This window comes from Artemia franciscana, chromosome 9 (genome assembly GCF_032884065.1).
Source record: "Artemia franciscana chromosome 9, ASM3288406v1, whole genome shotgun sequence".
Lineage (NCBI taxonomy): Eukaryota > Metazoa > Arthropoda > Branchiopoda > Anostraca > Artemiidae > Artemia > Artemia franciscana.
This window is the reverse complement of record NC_088871.1, coordinates 19,043,128-19,067,809: the sequence shown is the minus strand read 5'-3', so window position 1 is coordinate 19,067,809 and position 24,682 is coordinate 19,043,128. Positions and strand designations below refer to the sequence as shown.

The following is a 24,682-nucleotide window of genomic DNA, read 5'->3' as shown; positions in this document are numbered from 1 at the left end:
TCCTTACAAAATGCATGGTTGTTTTGGCCCAAAATCAACCAGCTTCCTGAAAGCTAAGAGCGAGTAGTTACTAGTGGTATAAAAAGATTTATTTTTACAAAAACTATTTAAATGAATCTTAACACCTTAAATAAATAACAATAAAAAGCAAGCACAAACTCTGTGGCACCTCAGTTTTTCCGACACATGAGAATGAGTCTTTCATTTATTGTGCCGACTTTGGGTCCAAGGCCCTTGCAAAAAGCCCCTCGATTCCCCCAGGTAGTCAATTGTATATTAAGCACTGCAAACCTTTCATTATTTTTAGGTACTACTGCCGTCTGGTGATTTGAACTGGAGTATGGGTCAAAGTAGTAGTGGAGTGGGTCATATAGTGGAGAGGGTCAAAATCCTGATACAAGTGCCAGCGGATTATTCTTGATTCTTTTTATTCGTTTGAAATCTCCAAGAATTTAGCTCTCCACAATCCTATTCATAGTTTCGAGACTATTTGTAGACGATTTCAGGCTTACAGAAATAGGTAAGTCGTAGTAAACCTTGAATTTTAATACAATCAATTACATATTATGGTGTCTGACGCGAAACATAAAAACTTTTCCTTGTTATCACAGTTCTAAAACTTAACATTGAAAGACATACTTAACTTTAAAATTTATATTATTGCTCTTATTTGTTCTGCGGAACGGGATTTTCAGATTTAGAATCAAGTCCAAACTTTACTTACTGTTGCGTTTTTTTTACTACAATAGTCTTTTAAAAGGCGATTTCCTGTTTTCCGACTTCATAATTAACGGTACCAAGCAAAATTACGCATGAAATCTTTTATGATTTGAAGCAATTAAACAACCGTTTCAATAAACTAAAATTCCAAGCAATATAATAAATGATAGAAGATACCGACGAAAAATAAATGGGAAAAAATCGAAAAAAAAGTATCCCATTGGTTAAAAAGAACGGTGAGGTTTTATAGCACCAAATAATATAACTTAATTGTTCCATAATCCTTATCTGTAAATGAGGAACGGTGCAGTTAATTAGCAGTTTGTTAATTAGCTTTGGTTTTTCCTTCATTTTTGTATCTTAATAAGTGAGCTAAACGATTATTCTTTTTTAGTATTTCCGAGAAATTTCATGCAAGAAAAGCTGGTTGCCTAAAATGTTACCTCAAGGATTATCCGAGCCCCCTTTACCAGCTTATGATGAACCCCAGCCGAAAAAAGAAGTAAGTAAATTAAAGTTTCCTCTAATTCTGACACTTCAACACCAGGTGTTATCTTAGGATTACATTGGTGCGTCAAAAGTTTTGATTAATGTGTTGGTGTTGCACCTCGGGGTACGCTAAGAAAATTCTGGTGTTCACAAGACTTAAATTTGGTATATTGCACAAAACATAGGAGAAACTTACACAATCAAAATTTGAGATTGAGCAGAAACAAAAAAGTTCTCTGATTTTCATGCACCAAATTTAACGCATTGCTTGTGAGGCAAAAAAACGTGAGATTTTGTGTGAATGCCCACTTGATCCCAGGAGCTAAAAACAATCTTCCCTTAGAGCAAAAAACAGCTCCGAAGTTATGGCCAAATTCTTTGATGAAATGCTTATGGCAACAGCTTTGACCAATAACAAAGGGTAAGCCCCCCTATTATAAAAAATTTTCCCCAATATTATAAAAACTTTATTTTATAGAAATTTTAGATTTTCGACTGAGCTTTTCTAAAGCCAGATCGATTGCCTTCAGTTTTTTTTTAAGTTTTTGTGGTAAAGCAATTAAAATTGACCTTGTCTTTCTACTTTCGTGTTCTAACTTGATGGTATTTTTTTTTTACTATCAGTTGAGTTAGTCCCCATATTTAAACGTATTTAAAACAGGCTCCTTAACCAATCTGTTTATATATCTGAAAGCGTCTGTTTTTCTATTCAGTCTGTTCATTGATTTGTAGCTACATTATTCAAGATATAATAAAACCTTTCTGCAAATGACCCTAAACCACGAAAATAGAAATCTACAGTGAAATAAAAACAATCTGCAAGTTAGAAGTGTGACATCATGAAAAAGCATATTCGTGGCTGCATTCTCAAACATTAAGGCTATATTAAGGCAGAAGGAGGCAACAAAAGCCGACAAGCCGTCCTTATGTCAGCTAATGGCCGACAGAACAGCCTTTTTTGTTAGTATTTGTACAAAAGAACTTTCCCTTAAAAGAAGTTTTCAAAGAAAATTAAAGAGCCATATTGAAACTTATAAATATTTGCAAACATTAAGGCTATATTAAGTGGAAGGAGGCAACAAAAGCCAACAATCTATCTTTGTGCCAGCTAAGAGCCAACAGAACTTTTATTTTTTGTTAGTGTTAATAAAGACAGAACTTTTTCTAAAAAGAAGTTTTTCAAAGAATAATAAAGAGCCATATTAAAATCTATAAATATTGGCAAAAATTAATACTAAATTAAGTAGAAGAAGGCGACAAAAGCCGAAAAGCCATCTTTTTGCCAGCTAAATTTAACAGAACTGGCTTTTTTGTCAGTGTTAATGAAAAAGAACTTTTCCTAAAAAGAAATTTTTCAAAGAAAAGTAAAGAGCCATATTTGAACCTATGAACATCTGCCGTCATTAGGGAAGTGAAAGGAGGCAACAAAAGCCGACAAGCCATCTTTGTGCCAGCTAAGAGCCGAAAGAACTGGCTTTTTTGTTAGTGTTAATAAAAAAGAACGTCCTCTAAAAAGAAATTTTTCAAAGAAAAATAAAGAGCCACATCAAAACCTATAAATATTTGCAAAAATTAAGGCTATATTAAGTAGAAGAAGGCAACAGAAGCCGACAAGCCATATTAGTGCCAGCTAAAGCCAACAGAAATAGCTTTTTTGTTAGTGTTAATGAAAAAGAATTTCCCTAGAAAGAAGTGTTTCAAAAAAGTAAAGAGCCATATCAAAACCTGAAACAATAAAAGAAGTAAAGTAGCATAGGTATGCAGGTAGATTTATTCACATGAAAGCCCTTGTGGGCCATGGTCACTCATACACACACAAAAAAAGATACAAAAATAAAACGTAAAATCACAAAACACTAAAACTGACTATTCAGGAAAACCTTCGCGATGCCTCATACCTACCCGAACAAACCTTTAAATATTATTTATACCTAAATAACACCTATTGTACAAAATTTCTGAAATCCAATCCCCTCCCCCCTCGACCTCCCTACTAAAAATGTCCAAATCTCAACTTTCCGAGACTCTAGCCTATTAACAACTAATATGTATATAGTCCCCACCTTCCCTGCATCCCTTTTCCCTCATTCCAACGATTACCTAGCCCTGCACGGTCTAATATATTCTTCATCTGGTTTGGCGACAAATCCTTCCTCCTATCCCGAAGTATCATTAAAAATATGTTTAACTAGCCTGTTATAATAATTAAACTCAAAAGTAACAGGAACCATCAGTGAATGAAAGGAACCAACGCGAAATGCAGTATTAAATTAATAATAACATCAAACATAAAGCCCACAAATTGGTTTCTGTTAGAGATGAATTAATGAATCCTAAAATGAAAAGAAATTAAAAATAAATAATCGAGTCAAACTTAAAAGGAACAAAAAGTACCACTGACAGGAGTAGAACTATCGCCCCCTAAACCTTCTAAAGGTCAAAGCGGGATTTTTGTTTTTTTAATAGCGATTTGTACTTCAAACAATGTGTGAACACGATGAAAACATAATATTTCAATGTTGATACAAAAAAAAGTGATCCACTCCTTCCCTCTGCAACCCTCTAAACCGCTTGAGCGTCATTTGCATCTTATTAAAAACAATATGTAGTCTTTACAATGGGGATTCCAATAATAAGAAAGAAGATTATTAACGATTATTGTTCAAAACTAACGAAATCAGACTGATTTTTTAAAATACAATAAAATGAGAAAAACACACTCGTAATGAAGAAAAGGAGGATATTTCCACTCAGTGAGGATATTTCCAGCATACAATGCAAATGTTTCGGCAAAGACCTCCGCTCAACCGTCCTCAGTGTAAAAATAAAAACCGATTGTAAAAAAACAAACAACCTCAAAATAAATAAGAAACGTTAGAAACAACCACTAAAATGAAAGAAAAACCTCTCCGTTCAAGTGTGGAGGGTAATTAAATAAAATATCCAATTTTCCATTACAAATCAAGATCTTAAATCTTTTCAATTCAAATTAATTTCTTTTCAAATTGGAGAGGGCAGATGTAAAATTAAATAAAATATCCAATTTTCCATTACAAATCAAGATCTTAAATCTTTTCAACATCTTTTGGGAGAAAGGATAGCATCATTTGCGCTTTACTAAAAATAACGTCTATTTTCAGCTCTATTTGTTTTTTTTTTTTGTCATAGCATCTACTACTACTACTAACCACCTACCTACCACCATCTGAGGTTGACACAGCTGCGCACGCTCCTCTTCCATCCAAATCTATTTAAAGCCTTCCTCTTTACATCCTCCCAAGAAGTACCCATTTCCTTTAAGTCTTTCTTTATGATATACTCCAACCCCAACAGCAGACAACCTGATTTCCGTTTCGCACTAGACCTTTGGCCGAAAAAGACAATCTTCTGCAATCTGTCATCCTTCATCCACAGAATGTGCTCTAGCCATCTGAACCTTTTTCTCGTTATCAAGCAAATCGTGGTAACGAGCTGTAGTAAGGAGCGATCCGGCTTCATAGTAACCGTAACTGTAAAAAATTGGAACTTTCATACCAATATTTACATCAAAAGAATTGCATATTAATGCTGATTCTAAATATATAAAGTTTAATCAAGTTTAGTCTTACCCATTAAAAGTTACGAGCCTGAGAAAATTTGTCTTATTTTAGAAAATTGGGGGAAACACCCCCTAAAAGTCATACAATCTTAACGATAATCGCACCATCGCATTCAGCGTATCAGACAACTTCATTGTAGAAGTTTCAGGCTTCTATCTTTGTGTTTATTTGTGTGTTTTTGTGTGGGTGCGTGTTTATTTGCTTTTTTTCTTTTTCCCAGGGGATGATCGTATCGACCCAGTGGTCCTAGAATGTTGCAAGAGGGCTAATTCTAACGGGAATTAAAGGTTCTAGTACTCTTTTTAAGCGACCAAAAAATTGGAAGGCAACTAGGCCCCCTCGCACGCTCATTTTTTCCCAAAGTCACCGGATCCAATTTATGAGATACCCATTTTATTAACCATAGTAAAAAACCTAATAACTATGTCTTTGGGGACGACTTACTCCCCCACAGTCCCTGTAGGAGGGACTGCAAGTTACAACTTTTGACCTGTGTTTACGTTTTAAAAACATACGAATATACAAGTTCGTTACGTAAGTTAATTCGTAATTTACTTATATTTTTTACTAGTGAAAGCGTTCGTAAGAAATTAGAAGTTCTAATTGCCTTTTAAAGTAATCAAAAAATTGGAAGGCAACTAGGCCTCCTCCCCCGCTCCTTTTTCTCAAAATCTTCCAATTAAAACTATGAGAAAGCCATTTAGCAAAAAAACAAAATAATATACAAGTTTCGTTTGAATTATTTATGTGGGAAGAGCTAAAATCAAAACATGCATTAATTCAAAAATGTTCAAAAAAGAAATTAAATTTTTTTTTATTTTAACTGAAAGTAAGGAACGACATTAAAGCTTAAAACGAACAGAAATTACTTTGTATACGAAAGGGGCTTTTCCTCTTCAACGCCCAACTCTTTACGATAAAGTTTGACTCTTTCTCTTAACTCTACTTAAAACAGTAAAAAACTTTAGCGTAAGGAGCAGGGCGTTGAGGAGGAAAATCCCCTTTCATATACGGCGTAATTTCGGTTTGTTTTAGTTTTTAATGTCGCTCCTTACATTCAGCTAAAAAAAACATTTTTTTTTATTTATTTGCCCAAAAAAGCGGGATCGAACATCACTTTTCGTACAGCCTGCTGTTTGAAATATGGTCAGTCAGCAGGGGAACAATCCTTAGGTAATTTCTCTAGAAAACATCTAGAAAATCTTCATCCGATTTTCGGAGCACCCATGCTTCGAAACCAGATTTAACCACAGTCATCACTGTAGCTTCTGTAGCTGTTCACTGTAGCACTATTATAATCTTGGCTTGCTCACTTAATATCCTATTCTCCCAAACGTTTTAGTAACTCTGAAAAAACACCCTGAGCCTTGACTATTCTACTTAACCTTTACTATAATTAAACACTGGTAAAAGTTTGTAACTTGCAACCCCTCCCGCGGGGACTGTGGGGGATTAAGTCGTCCCCAAAGACAGAGTAAAATGGCTATCGCAGAATTTTGATCTGGTGACTTTGGGAAAAAATGAGCATGGGAGGGGGCCTAGGTGCCCTCCAACTTTTTGGTCACTTAAAAAGATCTCTAGAACTTTTAATTTATGTTAGAATGAGACCTCTCGCGACATTTTAGGACCAATGAGTCGATACGATCACCCCTGGGAACTAAACAACAAAAAAACAAATAAACACGCATCTGTGGCAATCTTCTGACAAAAGATGCGAAATTCCACATTTTTGTAGATGGGAGTTTGAAGCTTCTACAATAGAATTCTTTGATACGCTGAATCTGATGGTGTGATTTTCGTTAAGATTGTTTGACTTTTAGGGGGTGTTTCCCATATTTTCTAAAATAAGGTAAATTTTCTCAGGCTCGTAACTTTTGAGGGGTAAAAGTAAATTTGATGAAATTTATATATTTAAAATCAGCATTAAATTACAATTCTTTTGATGTGTCTACTGGTATCAAAATTCAAATTTTTAGAGTTTCCGTTACTATTGAGCCCGGTCGCTCCTTACTACAGTTTGTTACTACGAACTGTTCGATTAATTTACAATACTTTTTCCAGAAAAAAAGTTTTTTACAGAAAAGTAAAGAGCTCCATTTAGCACAAAATGAGCAAAAATAAAGTCACATAACCTTCCAAGCGTAAAACTACCACACATTATTGTCAATAAATAAATAAAAATCAAGCTGAGTCAAAATCTAAACGACCAAAGGTGAGCATGAGTAGGGTTGATAAGCCCAATGCCTTCTTGGGACCAGATAACTTGCATTTTAATAAAAAAAAAAGAACAACAAAAAAAAACAAAAAAATGACCGTGGATTGTCAGTTTAATTGACATATAGCCTACTGATATTTATTCCTTGAAGTTTTGATAATTTTTATTTATGAAAGCAAAAAAGGGAGAACATTTAAAATGCATTTTGTTTTCAGTAAAGTGCAAATTATATTCTGGTCTCGAGAAGACTTGGGGGTTATCAGCCCTACTCATGTAATTTTTGCTTGTTTTGAGTTTGACTCGGCTGTTTATTGTAATTTCTGTTCGTTTTGGGTTTCAATTAAAGTTTCAACTTAATACTCCAGTCATTCTCCATATGTTGCTGAGGTGTCTTATTGGCAACCATAAACACAATACCTTTCGATTTAGTTTAAAACAACACCAAGTTTTAAAGCATAATGGTTCGATTGCACAATTGTGGGGGGGGGGTTGACATGCCCTATATCCCTAAGGACATAATTACTGGATCGTTTTACTATGCTGAACAAAATGACTGTTTCAATGACTGACTAGATGCGTTTGGAAAATGAGCGGGTTTGACAGAATGGCTGTTCAATGATGTTTCTAGCTATTATAGAGCGGTTTTACCCATGATATTGCTTATATACCCTTTTTAAAGCCTCCATACATACAGTTCTTTCGTTTAATTCAAACTCGTCCCGAGTGTTACCTAAAAGTTTCACCTTAATACCATTAGCGTCATTAGTTACAATGACTGTAAATGTAGTATCAAAAGTAAGCACATAATGCCTTCTGGATAGTTCAAAATCCCCAACAACTTACCCTTAAAGGTCTTAATTATTAATATAAACTGTTTCTCAGATATTGCTTTGTCACATTTTTGAAAGTCCACATGCTCATAGCTTGTTTTGATTTAGTTCAACATCCACCTACATATTCGTTAAAAGCTCATCTTAATACCCTTGGCTTGTGCAGTAGTAATTGTCTTAGCAGCATTAGTAGAAGTATGCACTCAGCACTTTTGGTTTCTTGAACATCATCTCTAACACAAGCTGAAAGTTTCAGCTAAATACCATCAACCGAAACTGAAGCATTTCTGATGTGTCCGCATGACAACCTGTGTGGGCATTGAGTATTTCGAGTTAGTTCCATACAGTTTTTATATATCCCATTTTTTCGCCTTAATACCTTTAGTCTTAACAGCAGTAGTAGTAGTTGTAGCAGCAGAATTAATAGTAGTAGCCTAAGCATTAGTGACAGTAGTAATAGAAGTAGAAATAGTAGTAACAGTGGTAGCAGTATGAGTAGAAGTAGTAGCATTAGGATGCATATTTTTTTTTTTGGTTATTTCAAAATCCATCACAGCAAGCCCTGTTAGTTTGAACTTCACACACCAAAGCGTTCTCAAGATGTTGCTGTTGCACCCTTCTTACAACCTGCATAGGTAGGTAGATCGGTAGGTAGGTAGGTTTTATTTTTATCCACAAAATAAATGTAAATAAAATGACAACACTAATAAATTATTGCAGCAAAAAGAAAATCCTAAGGACTTGTGCTGCAATTTCATATTATGATTAATATTTTATAAATACATATCTACACATAACATCTCATGATTATCCACATAGCTTATCTTATATATATAAAACAACAACACATACACATGAACACAATGCAACAAAATAATTCTATTAAATATTATTTACCGGTTTCAGCCCCCATCCCACCCCATGAAACTGATGAAGACATCAAAAACCGCCCGCCCTTCAAAATCTATTTGTTAAATAAAATATTTTCAATTTATCTTTAAACCCGCATAAACTGACAGACTCCCTGATGCTTGCCGGCAGACTATTCCACACAAAAGGCCCCAGATTATGAACCACTTATGATGATCTGACTGTTTTTCTTTTTTCATGGCTTAAAAGTTGTGACTACTGCTATACATACGACTTGTTGTATCTCAGTTCATCTCCCCCCTCAAAATTCCTTCATGATTTCAGCTTCATATCCTTAGGCATAGTTGTAATAGTAGTCACAGTAGTAGCATTTATATTACCAGTAATAGTATTGAAAAGCGGTAGTACGGCTAGCACTAGTAGCATTAACATATTGCCTTTTGGTCAGTAGAACATCCCTCTCATCAAGTCCTGGAAGTTCGACAATGCAATTAGCCATTGCTATGACATTGCTGATATGTTCTTTTGATAATCTGTATGCTCATTTACTTCTTAAAATTCTCACCACAATGTTCTTAGTATTACAAATAGTTGCAATAGTAGTAGCAGTAGTGGTAGTAGTAATAGTAGTAGTAGTAGCAGTAGTAGTAGTAGTAGTAGTAGTAGTAGTAGGAGTAGTAGTCGTAGTAGTAGTAGTAGTAGTAGTAGAAGTAATAGTAAATGTAGCAGTAACAGTAGAATTAGCAGTAATGTGCACATATTGCCTTTCTGTGAGAACATCTTCCTCTTAAGCATCCTCTTAAATTTCCAACTTAATACCTAAATCAATACTTGAGATATGCTATTTTGACAATGTTAATGCATATAGCATCTTTTGATTTAATTCAAATTTTTCCTTAACACTTTAAATGGAATAGTGTGGTAGTAGTGCCGAAACCCTATAGGAAAGTGTGTATTCTCCTGATGAGCCCTTGTGTTGGGTTGTTGCCTCTGAATTATTTTTTTCTTTACTGTTTTTAATATTTGGTATGACGACTTATACTTACTTACGACACGACTGCCTGCCCATGGATTTTTCTTTATGGTTGATTGTGTATGGCTATGCTATTTAACCTCTATAATTGTATGGATGAGTAGGGTTAAGACCTCATTCAAGTGCTGATCTATATCATTTACTAATGTAGGAAAACAGTCTTCATTTTCTCCTTCTGTCATCTTTTTTTTTATGTTTGTGCCGTTGCACTGGTTATTTTTTTTCATTATAGTAGTATTGGTAGCATGCAAATATAGCCTTTCTATCATCTCCATTACTATTTCTTGAATTTTCCAAATTAATATACCGTATAAACCCTTTTGAAAATTTGTATTCACATATCGTGTTTTTATTAGTTCAACACTCTCCACTAAAAATTTCGATCAGATATGTTTTGGGGGATGAAAGGCGTGGGGAGAAGCTTATTACCCTCCATTCATCTTTTATTCTTAAAAAGGGCACTAAAACTTTCGAGCTCCATTCAAATGAGCTCCATCCGATCCAAATATTATTATATGACTTTTGACTATTGGTAACAAAATGGCCAGCTCACAATTAAAATTGAATGCGTTTCGGAAAAAGATAATGTCAGGGACGAAGGGGGGCTATTTACTCTCCACCATGTTTGACGACCCTCCTTTCCATAAGAACCTTATATGCCCCGCGGGCATAACTTACAACCCCCACCACCAGACTATGGGGAATTCCATCAACCCCAAAGGCCTTGTTATGTGATCTTTGGAATAGCTCTTGAACAAATGACTTTGTCAAAGTTTCTATTGGAGGCATTTGGGGAGAATATGACGTGCGGGGTAGCGGCTGCCCCCCGATCACTTTGAACCTTAAAAAAGGCACTAGAACATCTGATTTCCAATACAATGAGCCGCCTCTGAAGTTTATAAGACCTATCTTTCCATAAAACCTTATACACCCTCGGGGCATTAATTTACAACACTTACAGTAAGGGCAGTGGAGAAGCAGGGTATCATCCTCAAAGACATAATTTCCAGGCCTTTCAACTATGTAGAACAAAATGGTTATTTCAAAATTTGATTAGATGTGTTTCGGGAATGTATGAGCATGGGGGGGAGTTTCCCTCCAATCAATTTTGACTATTAAAATGGGTATTAGCCCTTTCAATTTTCAATCGGATATAGCCTTTTTTGATGTTTCTATGACAACAAATGGTCATCTCAAAATTTCTATTAGGTGTACTTCGAGAAAATACAAGGTGTGTGTGGGGGTTATCCAACGTCCAATCAATTTGAATCTGAAAAAAGGGCACTATTACTTCTGATTACCAATCCAAAGAGCCCCCCCCCCACCAAAGTTCATACGAGCACCCTTTCTATAATAACCTTATATGCCCTAAGACCATAACTTACAACCCTTGCTCTGAGGGATGTAGGGGAGGGGGAGGTTTGTCATCCACATAAACATAGTTTACGGATCTTTACACGATGCTGAACAAAGTGGCTATATCAAAATTTTGATTGGATGTGTTTGGGGAAATGGTAGGCGTGGGAGGGGATCGGTTGCCCTCCAGTTACTTTTGACTATTAAAGAAGGGCACTAACCCTTTCAATTTCCAATTCATTGAGCCCTTTTCAAAGTTTCCACTACAACAAATGGCCATCTAAAAATTTCTATCAGTTGTATTTCGGGAAAATATAAGGTGTGGAGAAATATCCACCCTCTGATAATTTTGAATCTTAAAAAGGGCACTAAAACTTCTAATCACTAATCCAATTAGCCCCCTCTGAAATTCATATGACCACCGAAAACTTCAATGCCTCCAGGGTATAATTTAAAACCCTTGCTCTGGGGGTTATGGGGGGTTGTCGACGTAATTCCCGAACCTTTTAACTACGCTCAAAAAAATGGGTATCTCAACATTATGATTAGATATGGTTGGGGAAATGGTAGGCACAGGAGGGTGGTTGTCAAACTAGCCCTTTCAATTTCCAATAAAATAAGCCCTTTTCGAAGATTCTACGAAGTGCCCTGGTCAAAAAGGAAATATAATACATTGCACCCACATCACTCTTTACTTCGACAGAATTATTGCGCTGCCTATGATACTACCAAGGTAAGTGAATCTGTCCACCTGATCAATCTTTTTGTTAAACAACGTCAACTTTTCATCTTCACTTATTCCTAGCCTTAGTGACTTAGTCTTTTTAATTAGTTTTTCTTTTAATTACCTCTAGCTTTCTTCCCAAGAGGACTTCGTTCTATGAAAGATTTTTTGGAAGAAATCTAAACATGCGTCAGAAGCCTGTTAAATGAAACACGAAAAGATTGTATACATTACAGGCCAGCATTGCTGAGTTGATTAAGCGATTGACTGATCCTCGGTTGCTATCCTACAGCCCAACTCTCACTGTTACCTCGTGTAGCAGTTGATGATGTTAATACGATGGGGTTACTGGCCCAGATCAAGGAGTAAGAAGCAAAGGAGCATCCCTCCAAAAAAACCTGCAAGATTTGCCTCAGAACCCAGGCTGATGTGAGATCACAAATATCCAAAATAAAATAAAAAATTAAAATGGATAATAGCCCAGGGAGGGGTTTTACCATAATTAAAAAATATCTTTATTTAATTTTTATTTTATGTATATTCTATTAATTTGTCTGTTGAAAAACGAAAAGAATTTATTGAAATCAATAAAAAGATAAAAATGGATAAGAGCCTGGGGAGGGGTTTTGCAAAGTTATTTTATTTATTTAAGTTTTAGTTTATGTATATTCTATTAGTTTATCTATTGAAAAACGTAATGATGAATCCAATAATTTCAAAGTAATGTTTGAATCTAATAATTTTAAAGTATTATTTGAATAAATATTTGGATCCCTTTTTTTACCATACATAATAATTATTCTGGCTTTTAATTTTTTATTTTATTAAAGATAAATCATTTATACTATTTCCTTTACCTACATTTCGGGTTTTTATTTATAAAACTAATCCATAAATTAATAATGAAATAATAAGCAAATGACATAAATTCTTCGAGTTGAATACAGACTGAATCTTCAAGAAACGTGCGAGAAATTGCTGTGTCATTTTTTTGTTGTGCAGAAAAGCAATCTGTATACACCATCTTTGTTCGAACTTGTTTGTTAGCTTTAAAGCTTATAGTTTTGAAGCCTATAACTTTGAAGCTTGTAGATTTGAAACTTATAGCTTTGAGGCTTGTAGCATAAGCTTGAAAGCTATAAGGTATAAGCATCAAAACTATAAACTATAAGATTCAAAACTATAAGCTTCATAACTGTATGCTATGAGCTTCAAAGCTACAAGCTATAAGCTTCAAAGCTATATGCCTCATAGATGAATTTCAATTAGCAAAAAATCAACCAAGTAAATGGATAAAAAAACCCCTATTAAAATATTTGAATATGGCAAAAATACAGATCGTTTTAAAAATAAACATTTGCTGTCACCTGAATGACCGTTTTGACTATTGATTTGTGGTAAATCTGTATGTGGTAAAGACAATTTACTTTTGAAATTGATTTATGCTTACATATACTTTCAAAAAATTGTCCGTATGATAAAGATCTTGAAGAAGATACATATAATGATTTAAAGATTAAAATGAATGTCTTTGAATGAAATCAGAGATGGATCTCTTGGTTGCAAGAAATGATAAAAGCGATATCATTGGTGTAGATGATCTAGATCACAACTGTCAAAATTTAGTTATCTTTGACAATTTTGTAACAGAATAAGATCAGAAGAAAACTGAAGATCTATTCGTGAGAAGTAGAAAACGAAATACATCAATAATCATTATCTCTTAGAGCTATTTTAATACACATAAAGTTATACGATTAAACTGTAACTATTCGCCATTTTTCAAGAGTTGTAATCCCAAAGAACTTGATAGAATCAGATAAAACCATGCATCTGACTTGAAAAAAGAAAATTTATCAACTACTTTAATGAAGCAACAAAGAATCATGGATTTTTACTCATTGATATAAAAACAAATGATGGGTCTTTCACATAAAGAAAGAACTTGAAAATTCGCTTAATAAACTTTGTATATACTAAATGAACATGTTTGGAAGCTTAGGAAGTAAATATCAGAAGTATACAAGTAACGAAAGCAGATTACTGGATGATGATGGTAATCTTGATTTACAATTGAAATGATTTACTAGGTGATCCAAAATCAGAGAAAGAAGCTATGAATTTACAAATATGAAAATTATTTTAAACTATTTCAAGGGTGAAGTTGTTAATCAGCAAATTCTTACTAATAAATATTTAAGTGAGGATATTAATAGATTAACTAAAATTTAGTATATTGACTAGAGTTGATGACAAAGGACTATTAGTATAAATACCTTAAAAGTAACAAAAGAAGATATTAATGCACAAAATATAAGAATTAGAAAAGTTGCAAGCCCAAAAAATGGTTCACATACAGTTAATTTTTCAACTTTATTGGTATACTCGAGAGGCTTTAAGCAGTTACCTGCACTTTCAGCCAATTTCGAAAATGCCATAATAAATATCCTTGAAAAAGATCCCGATGAAGCATGTCAAAAGAGAATGAAAGGAAGGCTGAAGTAAAAATCAAGCCTATGAAGTTTTTTGAAAGGAGTATTACAAAAATCTTTACCTTGGAAATTATCTATGAAAGATTATTCTCTAATAAATGGAAGAGTACACAATTCAAAAACAAAAAGTTAAAACTCGTTTCAATGCAAAACAAAAATATAAAGTGCGATGAACGCATATAAAAGTGAATGAACAAGAACCTGTTAAACTATTACTTCATAAAAGACAGGTGACTAATATAAAAATATAAAAATAAAAATAAAGGATGTGATATTGAATTAACCTACAAACAACTACTTTAAAATCATTCAAGATTATCGTTCTTTTTATATCTTGATACATTTAAGATCAATAGAAAAGCTGACTTTATTGGATACAGAACACATTTATCCCATCTTAAAAAAGTAAAAATAAACCGATGTTTTGAGAAAAAAGAAAATTGCCGAATTCGGACAGAAAATATTATTGTTGCGTAAGAATGTGCTAAGTTGTTGCTTTAAAGAAAACAAATTGAACAAATTGAGTAACGAAAAAGAAAGATGTCTATATAACTGTATTGTATCATCAACTAATTCAAAATGGTGGCTTACGTCCATTTTTAATACCATTAGCAACTGCAATAGGTAAAGCTGCTCTAACAAGCGGTGCAGCTGCATTAGGTCTATGTGCTGGAAAGAAAATTGTTGATAAAGTTACTTATTCTTCAAATGCTAAAGGTGAAGGTTTAACATTACCGGAGACTTTACCGAAAGGTCGAGGTTTACAATTGAAGCTCTCAGAAAACGTGGTAACCAAGAAAATACGAGTAAAAGTGCTAAAGTACTAAACAGCGGGAAAGATCCAGAAAAGTTGCTGAAGCTGAGATTTCGCAATTCAAAAAATGCTCGCTAAAAAATACGGAAAACGTCAGAAAATTAAAAAAAATACATGATATTGTTGACAAATATTGACATATTCAATTAATTAGGTCATATTAAGGTCCTTAATTGTTAGGTATAATAATATCTCTAATTTTTTTCATTACATTTCATTCATATTTAGGTGTAATTAGGTCCTTATTCTCAAGGTGTTTGTTCACGAGATGACTTGCTAGGTAAAACAAAGAAATAAGAATGTGGTTTGATGAATTATGACTATATGGGATCTTCTGGGAAGCATTGGACTTGTTATTCCAGTGATTCTAGGTACTCATTTGAAGGATGTTAAGACATTTTTGGAATCCAACCTAGAAATGAAATTTCAACCACTTAAAGATGTCGAATAAGCACATTGCCTATCATTCTCATCAAGGCAAAAAATTAACGATTTGAATTGTGGTCATTTGTGTTTTGGTTACAAAAAAAGAAGGGAATGGATCCACAAAACTTTATTTAAAGTTTATTTCCAAATATAAATAGAAGAAGAACCAGAAAAGAAATTTTTTGATTATCGTAAAAGTTTTGAATTTTCTGGAAATGCTAGCGATGCTTTTTTTTAGTACCCAAATTTATGTTTAGTGTTTCGTTTATCTGCTTTTTCTATTTTACCCCTTGCTTCTTTAAGTCTTGGGGCAGTTATAGTTGAAATATTTGAAAAATATCTAGGAATAGCAGACAGAAAGGCTGAATATAAAACTGCCTTTTTATTCTATTTAGAATTGCTTGCAATAAATTAGGTGAATTAATGAAGAAATAATTAAATTAGAAGATGAATTATGCAAAACAGCATTAAATGGTTAATTGGTTATAAATATTCCGCGAAGTCTGTAAAATTTAACGCATAAATAAATCACTTCTTAATTTCCATCTGCTAATATTACTTCTTTTATGAATCGCTCTATTTAGGCTTATTTTCTACTTGCTTTATCCTACCATTACAAATAGTCGTATATTCTTTCTTTTCAAATTTCGAACCAAAATGGTTCGAAATCAATTTCATTGCACATTTCTTGAAGATTCAGTCTGTAATTATTTGGATAATTTAAGTACAGCAAAACAATGATTAAAATATTCATGTTATTTATTTTTTATTTGATTATTAATTTATGTATTAGTTTTATTGATAAGAACCCAAAACGTAGATACAGGAAATAATATAAATAATTTATCTATAATACAGTAAAAATTAAAAAAACTGATGAAATATTGGGTATGGTAAAAAGACAATCCAAGCATTTATTCAAATAATACTTTAAAATTATTGGATTCATCTTTACGTGTTTCAATATATAAACCAATAGAATTTACATAAACTAAAAATTAAATAGAAACAAATAATTTTTTTTGCAAAACTCATATCCTTGGCTGTTATCGATTTTTTTTATGTCGGCCTGGTCCTGGGGCAAACCCTGCAGGGTTTTTATTTGGAGGGAAGCTCCTCTTTTTCTTAAACCTTGATCTGGGCCATTGGCCCGGTCGTCTTGACATTATCATCTGCTACACGAGGTAACAGTGAGAGTTGAAATGTTGGATCGCAACCGATGATCAGCCAATCGCTTTACCAGCTCGACCATGCTAGCCTGTAAGGACGTCTTTTATAATTCTTTTTTGTTTCATTCAACAGTCGTCTGACACGTGTTTGGATTTCTTCGCATAATTCTTTCATCCAATGAAGGATTCTTGGGAAGAAAGCCAGAGTTAATTAAAAGAAAAACTATTTCAGATTCAGAAATTTTGTTAAATGAAATTAGCAACTATTAAATGGAGAAACTTTTCAGCGAAATTAAAATGGAAAATAAATATAATCGAACTATTAGGAAAGAAGATTTAATTATTGGAATGGAATACACGATTACTGAATTTAATTTGTTATGATTATAGATTTTAAGGTGAATTGATTGATCCATTTGCGCCAAAGTCTTTCGACTCTAAAGCAGCTCATCTTGAAGTAAATTAAAAAAATTAGATACAGGTTGGATTTTAAAGGTTTTGAAAGAAAAAATTTAGATAATATAAATTATTTGGATATTGATATCCAAGTATCCACTAAATATTAAATTATTGCATTTTATCAGTAGTACAGGGAAAATGGAATATAATTTAACTCTTATTTCACTAATTCGTCATATTTTCATTTCATAAGACATATTTTGATCTTAGGATTATAATGGGAAATTATAAAATATTGTGAATCTTCAACTAAAATCATTTGAATTCAATTGAAGATGGGATAAATTGATGCGGTGATATAGGTGGGACCTATAACCCGTGTTCACATTGTGAAAAAGTATGAAAATGAGACCAAATTTGATTTCCAAGTATCTGTTTTTATTAAAATGGTGTGAATTGAATTGAAAATGGAATAAGTTGATGGGGTATGCTAGGTTGGGCCTTGAGCCCGTGTTCACATTGTGAAAAAGTTCGAAAATGAGACGAAATTTGATTTACAAGGTCCTATTTTCATTGAAATGGTTCGAATTCAACTGAAAGTGGGATAAATTGATGGGGTGATCTAGGTGGGGCCAATGTGCACGTTGTGAAAAAGTATAAAAATGAGACCATATTTACTTTCCAAGAACCTTTTTTCATTAAAATAGTGTGGATTCAATTGAAAATGCGATAAATTGATGGGGTGACCTAGGTTGAGCCTAGATCCCGTGTTCAAATTGTGAAAAAGCATAAAAATCAGACCAAATTTCATTTCCAAGGAGCTCTTTTCATTAAAACGGTGTGAATTCAATTGGAAATCGGATAAATTGATAGGGTAATCTAGTTGGGACCTAGAACTCGTGTCCGCATTGTGAAAAAGTATAGAAATGAGACTAAATTTGATTTCCAAGGACCTGTTTTCATTTTGAATGTAGGGATAAAAATTGCAAGAAATACTGGATATTTTGGTTTAAAATAGTGCAAATTGAATTGAGAAAGGGGTAAACTGAATTAATTTGATGATTGTTCCAGAAATTTTAATTAGTGGCCCAAATGAAATTAATGGAGCGGTTCAGAAGTGGTCCGGAAATCTTATTTTAAAACAGTGTAAATTGAAAAGGGTGAATTGTTTTGGTGATCTAGGTGGGGTAATGAACCCGCATTCACATTGTGAAAAGTATAAAAGAGGGACGAAATTTGATTTCCAAGCACCAGTTTTCATTTTGAATACAGGGATGAAAATGTGCAATTACTGATCTTAAAATTATCTAAAATGGGCTGAAAATTATGTAAATTGATGGGGTGATCTAGGTGAGACAGAATCAACAATTATTGTGCTACTGATAGAACCTCGGTAAAAGTACCTATGGGGATATTACTGGAGTAGGGTAAGCTGTGTGAAGGGGAGTCAATAGGATCTAGGTGAGGCAGAATCGGCAATTACTTTACTACTGATAGAGCCCCAGTGAAAGTGCCTATGGAGATACTACCGGAGTAGGGTAAGCTGTGTGATGGGGAGTCAAAGGTGAACTATCTAATTGTCTAGTAATAGCTTTAATTTATGTTTCTGTGAAATATAATTTTTACACTTTTGTTTTTTAAGCCTGACGTTGACACATTGCCAGTAAAGGAAATGCTGGAAAATGACGAAGGAGGGAACTGCGGATGGCTCTGTTTCAAGCCAAAATTTTTGAAGCCCCTGAGGAGCATTAAATTCTATCTTCTTCTGTTTTGTGCCCTTGGTTTTATACAAGGTAATTATTTTCAATATTGAGATAGCATTAGAATGCAACATTTTCGTTAAGAATTTGGTTACATGCACTGACGTCTCACTCCATGTTCATTTAAAACGCAGGTCTGTATCAATCCATCCCACATCCCAGTACAAACAGTAGATCAATACAAACAGGAACCTATTTTGAAATATTACGATAAACTTGAAGGAAATGAGACTAAAAGTAGATCTTGGTTTTTCTTCACATATCAATAATTGACAACAAATGAGTAGTGCTAACTACACAGTAAGTTAGTTTTTAATTCGCCCATTTTGCTGTTTAGTTGGCTGTATTTTGGTGAAATATATGGAAATACTTCTCATGTCCCCCAGATTTGTCCCCCAGCTTATCATGGATAGGTCTCAGCATACGTAAAAGAAATAATAATATTAAAAATAAAGTCAGTTTTACACATAAAATACATTTGTGTCACCAGAAGGTTTGTATTTGCGCAAAAATATTTTGTTTGGAGGCCTATAGTTTGTTGTAGGTGAAATTAAAAAAAACACAAGCTATAAAAAAAAAATATACAAATGAATTGTACTAATATAATAAGATGATATCATTAAAGTTGAATGAGCTCAGATACTCGTATCATCTTAAGAGTTTAACCTTTTTGACAAAATTAAGAACAAAAAATCTGAACCAAACTTTGGAAACTTCACAAAAATAAGCCTGTTTTAAAAGTAAGATAATCTTTTCTCAGGTAGACAATGGTAGCTCTTAACTGATTAGGAGTAACTAAAAATTGTTATTTCAGGTGGTTTGGTCAATGGCTTTGTCAATGTTTCAATCACCTCCATTGAAAGACGGTATAGCCTCCAATCATCAGAAACTGGGCTGGTTTTGAGCTTCTACGAGATTTCCTCTTTGCTTTGTATAATACCTGTGACATACTTAGGTGGCAGGGTAGGAGCTTCTAAGCCAAGATGGCTGGGATGGGGAGCTATCATCATGGGTATTGGAGCATTTTTGTTTACCTTGCCACACTGGATAACTGGAAAATACGAGGTAATTATTTGCCTGTTTCTTATCTCTTCTGCTTCATATCTCTTCTTTATTTATCGGTTATTCTCTTTTCTTCCTCTTCTCTATCTTTACTATAGAAGTTAATTTTGCTTTGATTTGGAAAATATTTCCATTAATTGAACAACATTAGGGTAGTAAGCAAAAATTTAAAGATTCACATACCGTAAAATGCAATAATTGAAAATTTTTTATAACCTGCTCCCAAAAAATAAAGCAAAGAAATAAAAAGACAATAAACAAACAATGGGAGAAAAAGACAAACAAACTCGAAAGAACATTATGGGTGGGCAGATACTTTTAGGTACAGTGGGGAAGTTTGCAAGTGAGCTTGGAGCCCGCAGTCCAAATAGACAGAAAACCACTTTTTAGTCCTGGTAATCAAAATTGTATTATCTGCAGGAGCTAGATGAGAAATATTTTCTAGATCAAAAAGGAAAGTAGAAGAAAAAAAAAGACAGAATACAAAGTTTAATTAGGAAGGGGGAAAGGACTGCTCTTTGCCGGACCATTGCACTGTATTTTACTTTCTTAAACTTTTCTATTTTTTTTCAATCTGCAAAAAAGACTTTGAATACCGAAATCTAAGAAGACACATTACTGAAATATTGATACTGTGACTAAAAAGGTGAAGAAATAGCCTGAAAATGGGTTGTGGGATCAAACACCTTGGAGAGATCCAGATTGCACAGATGTAGTTCAAATCCTTTCTTAGTAGCAGCAAGCAGCACATTATTTAGTACGCGATGAGCCTGCTGACAACCTGCTCCAACAAAAAAGTCAAAAGTTGATTGATTGGAGCAGAAAGTACCCAGAAATTTATCTAACGTTGCAGGAAATTTCATAATAAAATATAATAATTATAAACTGCAGTTGAATGTACTTAGCAATCCTGCAGCTAAATTAAAAAAAATTGCAGTTCATGTGTATGTTCTGTAAAGCTCATTGACGATTCCCATGCCCTTTGCCTTCTAAGACCGTCTCCTATTCCCAAAAAGGGAAATAGTATCCTCTTGAGGAAAATTACATATGAATTAGAGTGGCAAAACACTTTATAATATATTATTTTCCTATTTGCAGCCACTGAGCAATCAATTCTCTACAGAATGCAACGGGTTAAATGATACAGATGTATGTTCCATAGCTGAATCTGACACTGATAGCTCTGTTGTGACTGCTGGCAACTATAAATGGATCTTTTTTCTGGCTCATTTTCTCCATGGCATCGGTGCCTCCCCTGTATTTTCACTTGGTATAACTTATTTGGATGAAAATGTTAATACCCAGGATCAGCCTTTTTACACAGGTTATTTTTAGATATTGTCTTGGATTTTTCTTTAAATATTGATACACAGGCTTTGACAATGACGTGTCAATTTATGTCAGAACCAACGCAAGTCACTATAAAATCTAAAATTAGTCCATAATACTTTGTCAACTGTTACACTTTTTGATTTGAACTGATACGTTCAAAAAAGTTGAGGAACTAAAATTCAAGGTTAGCGAAGCTGAGGAAATACCATCTTTTGACAATCTCTTACATTTTTCGAGCTAGTTCTTTATTCCCGTTAATATTCCTTGATAGTTTCAACTTAATGTCCTTAGACCTCCCTGAAATATTGTTCAAGCCCAATTTTTCTGGTTTAATGCAATATATATACCACTTCCTAAATCTATGAGTATACAACCTTCTGAAAACCAGAATTTGGTTAGTGTCTTTAAATTTAGTTAAATATACCCCAAACATCCCCTGAAAGCTTCAACTAAATGTCCTTAGCCTTCCCTGAGATATAGCACAAGCCCGCTTTACAGTTTTACAATATTCATGTTTATAATTATATGCAATATACATTATTCTCGGTCATTACCACAGAACCTGTTGAGGCTATGCCATCCGAGAAAAACATATTTATTGGGTCTTTCTACTATTTTGACGAAATTATTATCTTGTAATTTTGATAAAATGTCTTTAAGATTACAAAAGGCAGGCTAACAAAAAAGGGCAAGGATTTCCTTCCGAATCCTTTTGACTCACAAAACGGGCTCTAAAACTTTTAATTTCCATTTAAACAAGCCCAATCCAGAGTTTTGCGATCAATATAATTATACATTGAAAACTTCTGGCTCTTTACTGCAGGCAACACTAAAACATTGCCTCTGATGACTCCAAACCGTATCTATATTTAATAGTAGCAAAAGTCTCACTTTGCACTTTGGAAGATGAAGAATATACCTGGGGTGAGAAACACATCCAAAATCGACAAAAGTAGGCATATGCCGAATTAGCTCAAAATCTAATTTTGTTTTGGTGGGAATCATTTTTTAAGTGCTTAAAAATGATTTAGAGTTTTTAGCCATAAAAAGTCTAGCAAATTCACGCTCCTAATCAGTCATAGTAAATATTAATGCGAAATATGATGTTATATATAACATATGACTATTGAAATATTTTAGCAGAAATCAAGTCAATTGACCTTTACAATCTTTTTTTTTTCAAATGAAAATTAGGAGTAACGTGGCTCAATAGTAACCGATACTCTAAATATCAGACTCTTGATATCAATGTACATATATAAAGAGTTGATATTATGTTGTTAATTCCAATTATATAAAATTCATTAAGTTTAGTGCTTCTTATCAAAAAATACGAGCCTTGAGAAAATTTGCCTGATTTTAAAAAAAGTGGGGAAAACCCCTTAGAGTCAAGGAATCTTGATGAAAATTATACCGTCAGATTAAGCATATCCGAAAACCCAATTATAAAAGCTTCAAGCTTCCAGCTGCAAAAATATGGAATTTTGTATTTTTTTTTGCCAGAAGAAAGATCACAGATGCGTGTTAATTTGTTTTTTATTTGTTTTTTTTTATCATATCGAACCAATAGTCCTATAATATCGTATCGAACCCATAGTCCTAGAGTATCGTATCGAGCCAATAATCCTTGAATATAGTGCCTTTCGTAAGTGACAAGAAAGATTGGCAGGCAGCTTACCTTCATTTTGCCCATCTTTTTTCCTAAGAGTCATCTGATAAAAAATTGTGTGATAGCCATTTTGCTCAGCATAGTTGAAAGGTCAAGTAATAATGTCTTTGAGGATAAGGTAAACCCCTACAGCCCTTATGGAAAGGTACGTAAGTCATGAAATTTACCCATTGATTACGTATAATATTTCTTATTGGGAAGTATACAGACATTTTTCAGAGGGGGGTGGGGTGCTGCAGGGGGAGTTTCTACGGAGATAATATTCCATGGGGAGGGAAGCTTACTAGCGATGAACTTCAAAGTCTTCTGCGTTATTGGTGCTTCACTGGAAACGAATTATATTACAAATTTTTTCTTTGTAGATTGTGGATTGAAAATAAAAATAAAATTACAGTGAAATAAAATCTTGAACTGAAAATCTTTCAAAAATTAACATCATTATATATCAAATATTCAGTTTGATTTTATTTTAACTTTCTAAGATTGTTCAAGACACATGTAGTTGTAAGTGAATCGCCAATGTTGCAGTAGGTTTTAGACATTTACCGTGAGAGAAGGAGACGAAACCTTAGCTCTTGTTTGTAGCAATTTTTGTTCGTTTTAAGCTTGATTTGCAAGTTTAATTTCAGTTTCACTCGTTTCAAGATTTATTTATTCATTTATATTAGTATTTGTTGCATATTTGTTTGCTATCATTGGTTATTTAATTTCAGTAGAGATGGTTATTGCAGTTCGTCACACATCTGGCTATTCAAAACTTGCAATTCCTTGTTTCGTAGGTCCTTCCTGCGGCAAATCCTACGGAAAACGTGGTGCGATTACTTTTTGGTAGGTCTTTTGGTAAGTCTGCGGCAAATCCTTTGGAAATGTAGTGCGAAAATCCAAGAAAATAATAAAATACGAAACAAACCTTAAGAATACAGAAAACAAATTGGTTGAAACCATCGAAATATAAAGCAGAAGGACTCATTCAAAGAAAGTTGAACTTAAAAGCCTTCTGAAATTGACTTGCAGCGAAAGGCTCTCGAAAAGAACCTGTAAAATACCCTGTGTGGGATAAGCATAAACCAGAGAAAATAATAAAAATATAAAACGAATCTTACGAAGATATGAAAAAATCTTTTAAAACCATTAAAATATGAAGTAACATGCCCTAATTCGAAGATGGTTGAACTTAAAAGCCTTCTGAAAGGGACTGAGAGTCAAGGGCTCTTAGAAAGAACCTGTGAAATACCTTATGTGAGATAAGCATAAACCCAAGAAAATAATGAAAATATGAAAAAATTTGAAAGACATATCAGAAATTTTGTTAAAAATATACAAATACAAAGTAAATTGGCTTAATTCAAAAAAAGCTCAGGTTAAAAGCGTACTGAAATTGAGTGACAGCCAAGATTTCTCGAAAAAGAACCCGTGAAGTACCCTTTGTGGCATGTGCATAAACCTGAGAAAATAATAAGTTAATTAAACAAATCTTAAGAATATAGAAAAGATTTGGTTAAAACCATGAAAATATAAAGTAATTAGCCTAATTCAAAGAAAGATGAACTTAAAAACCTTTTGAAACTGACCTACAGCGAAGGCCTCTCGAAAAGAACCTGTGACATACCCTGTGTATCAAATGCATGAACCAGAGAAAATAATAAAAATATGAAAGAAATCTAAAAAAAAACCAGTTGAACCCCCAGAAATATAAATCAAAGATCCTAATTCATGGATATTT

At 33.5% G+C, this 24,682-nt stretch overlaps 1 protein-coding gene across 1 annotated transcript in view; it reads left to right on the top strand.

Annotated features, from left to right (window-relative positions):
- The first annotated feature begins 502 nt into the window (after positions 1–502).
- The window catches only part of LOC136031104 (solute carrier organic anion transporter family member 4A1-like), a 67,435-nt gene continuing 43,255 nt past the window's right edge, over positions 503–24,682 (top strand). Inside the window, exons 1-5 of the mRNA XM_065710408.1 lie at positions 503–520; positions 1,115–1,222; positions 18,779–18,929; positions 19,711–19,961; positions 21,057–21,282. Of these exons, the coding sequence (XP_065566480.1) occupies positions 1,157–1,222; positions 18,779–18,929; positions 19,711–19,961; positions 21,057–21,282 (694 nt within the window). The 5' untranslated portion in view covers positions 503–520; positions 1,115–1,156. The remainder of the gene's footprint in view (positions 521–1,114; positions 1,223–18,778; positions 18,930–19,710; positions 19,962–21,056; positions 21,283–24,682) is intronic.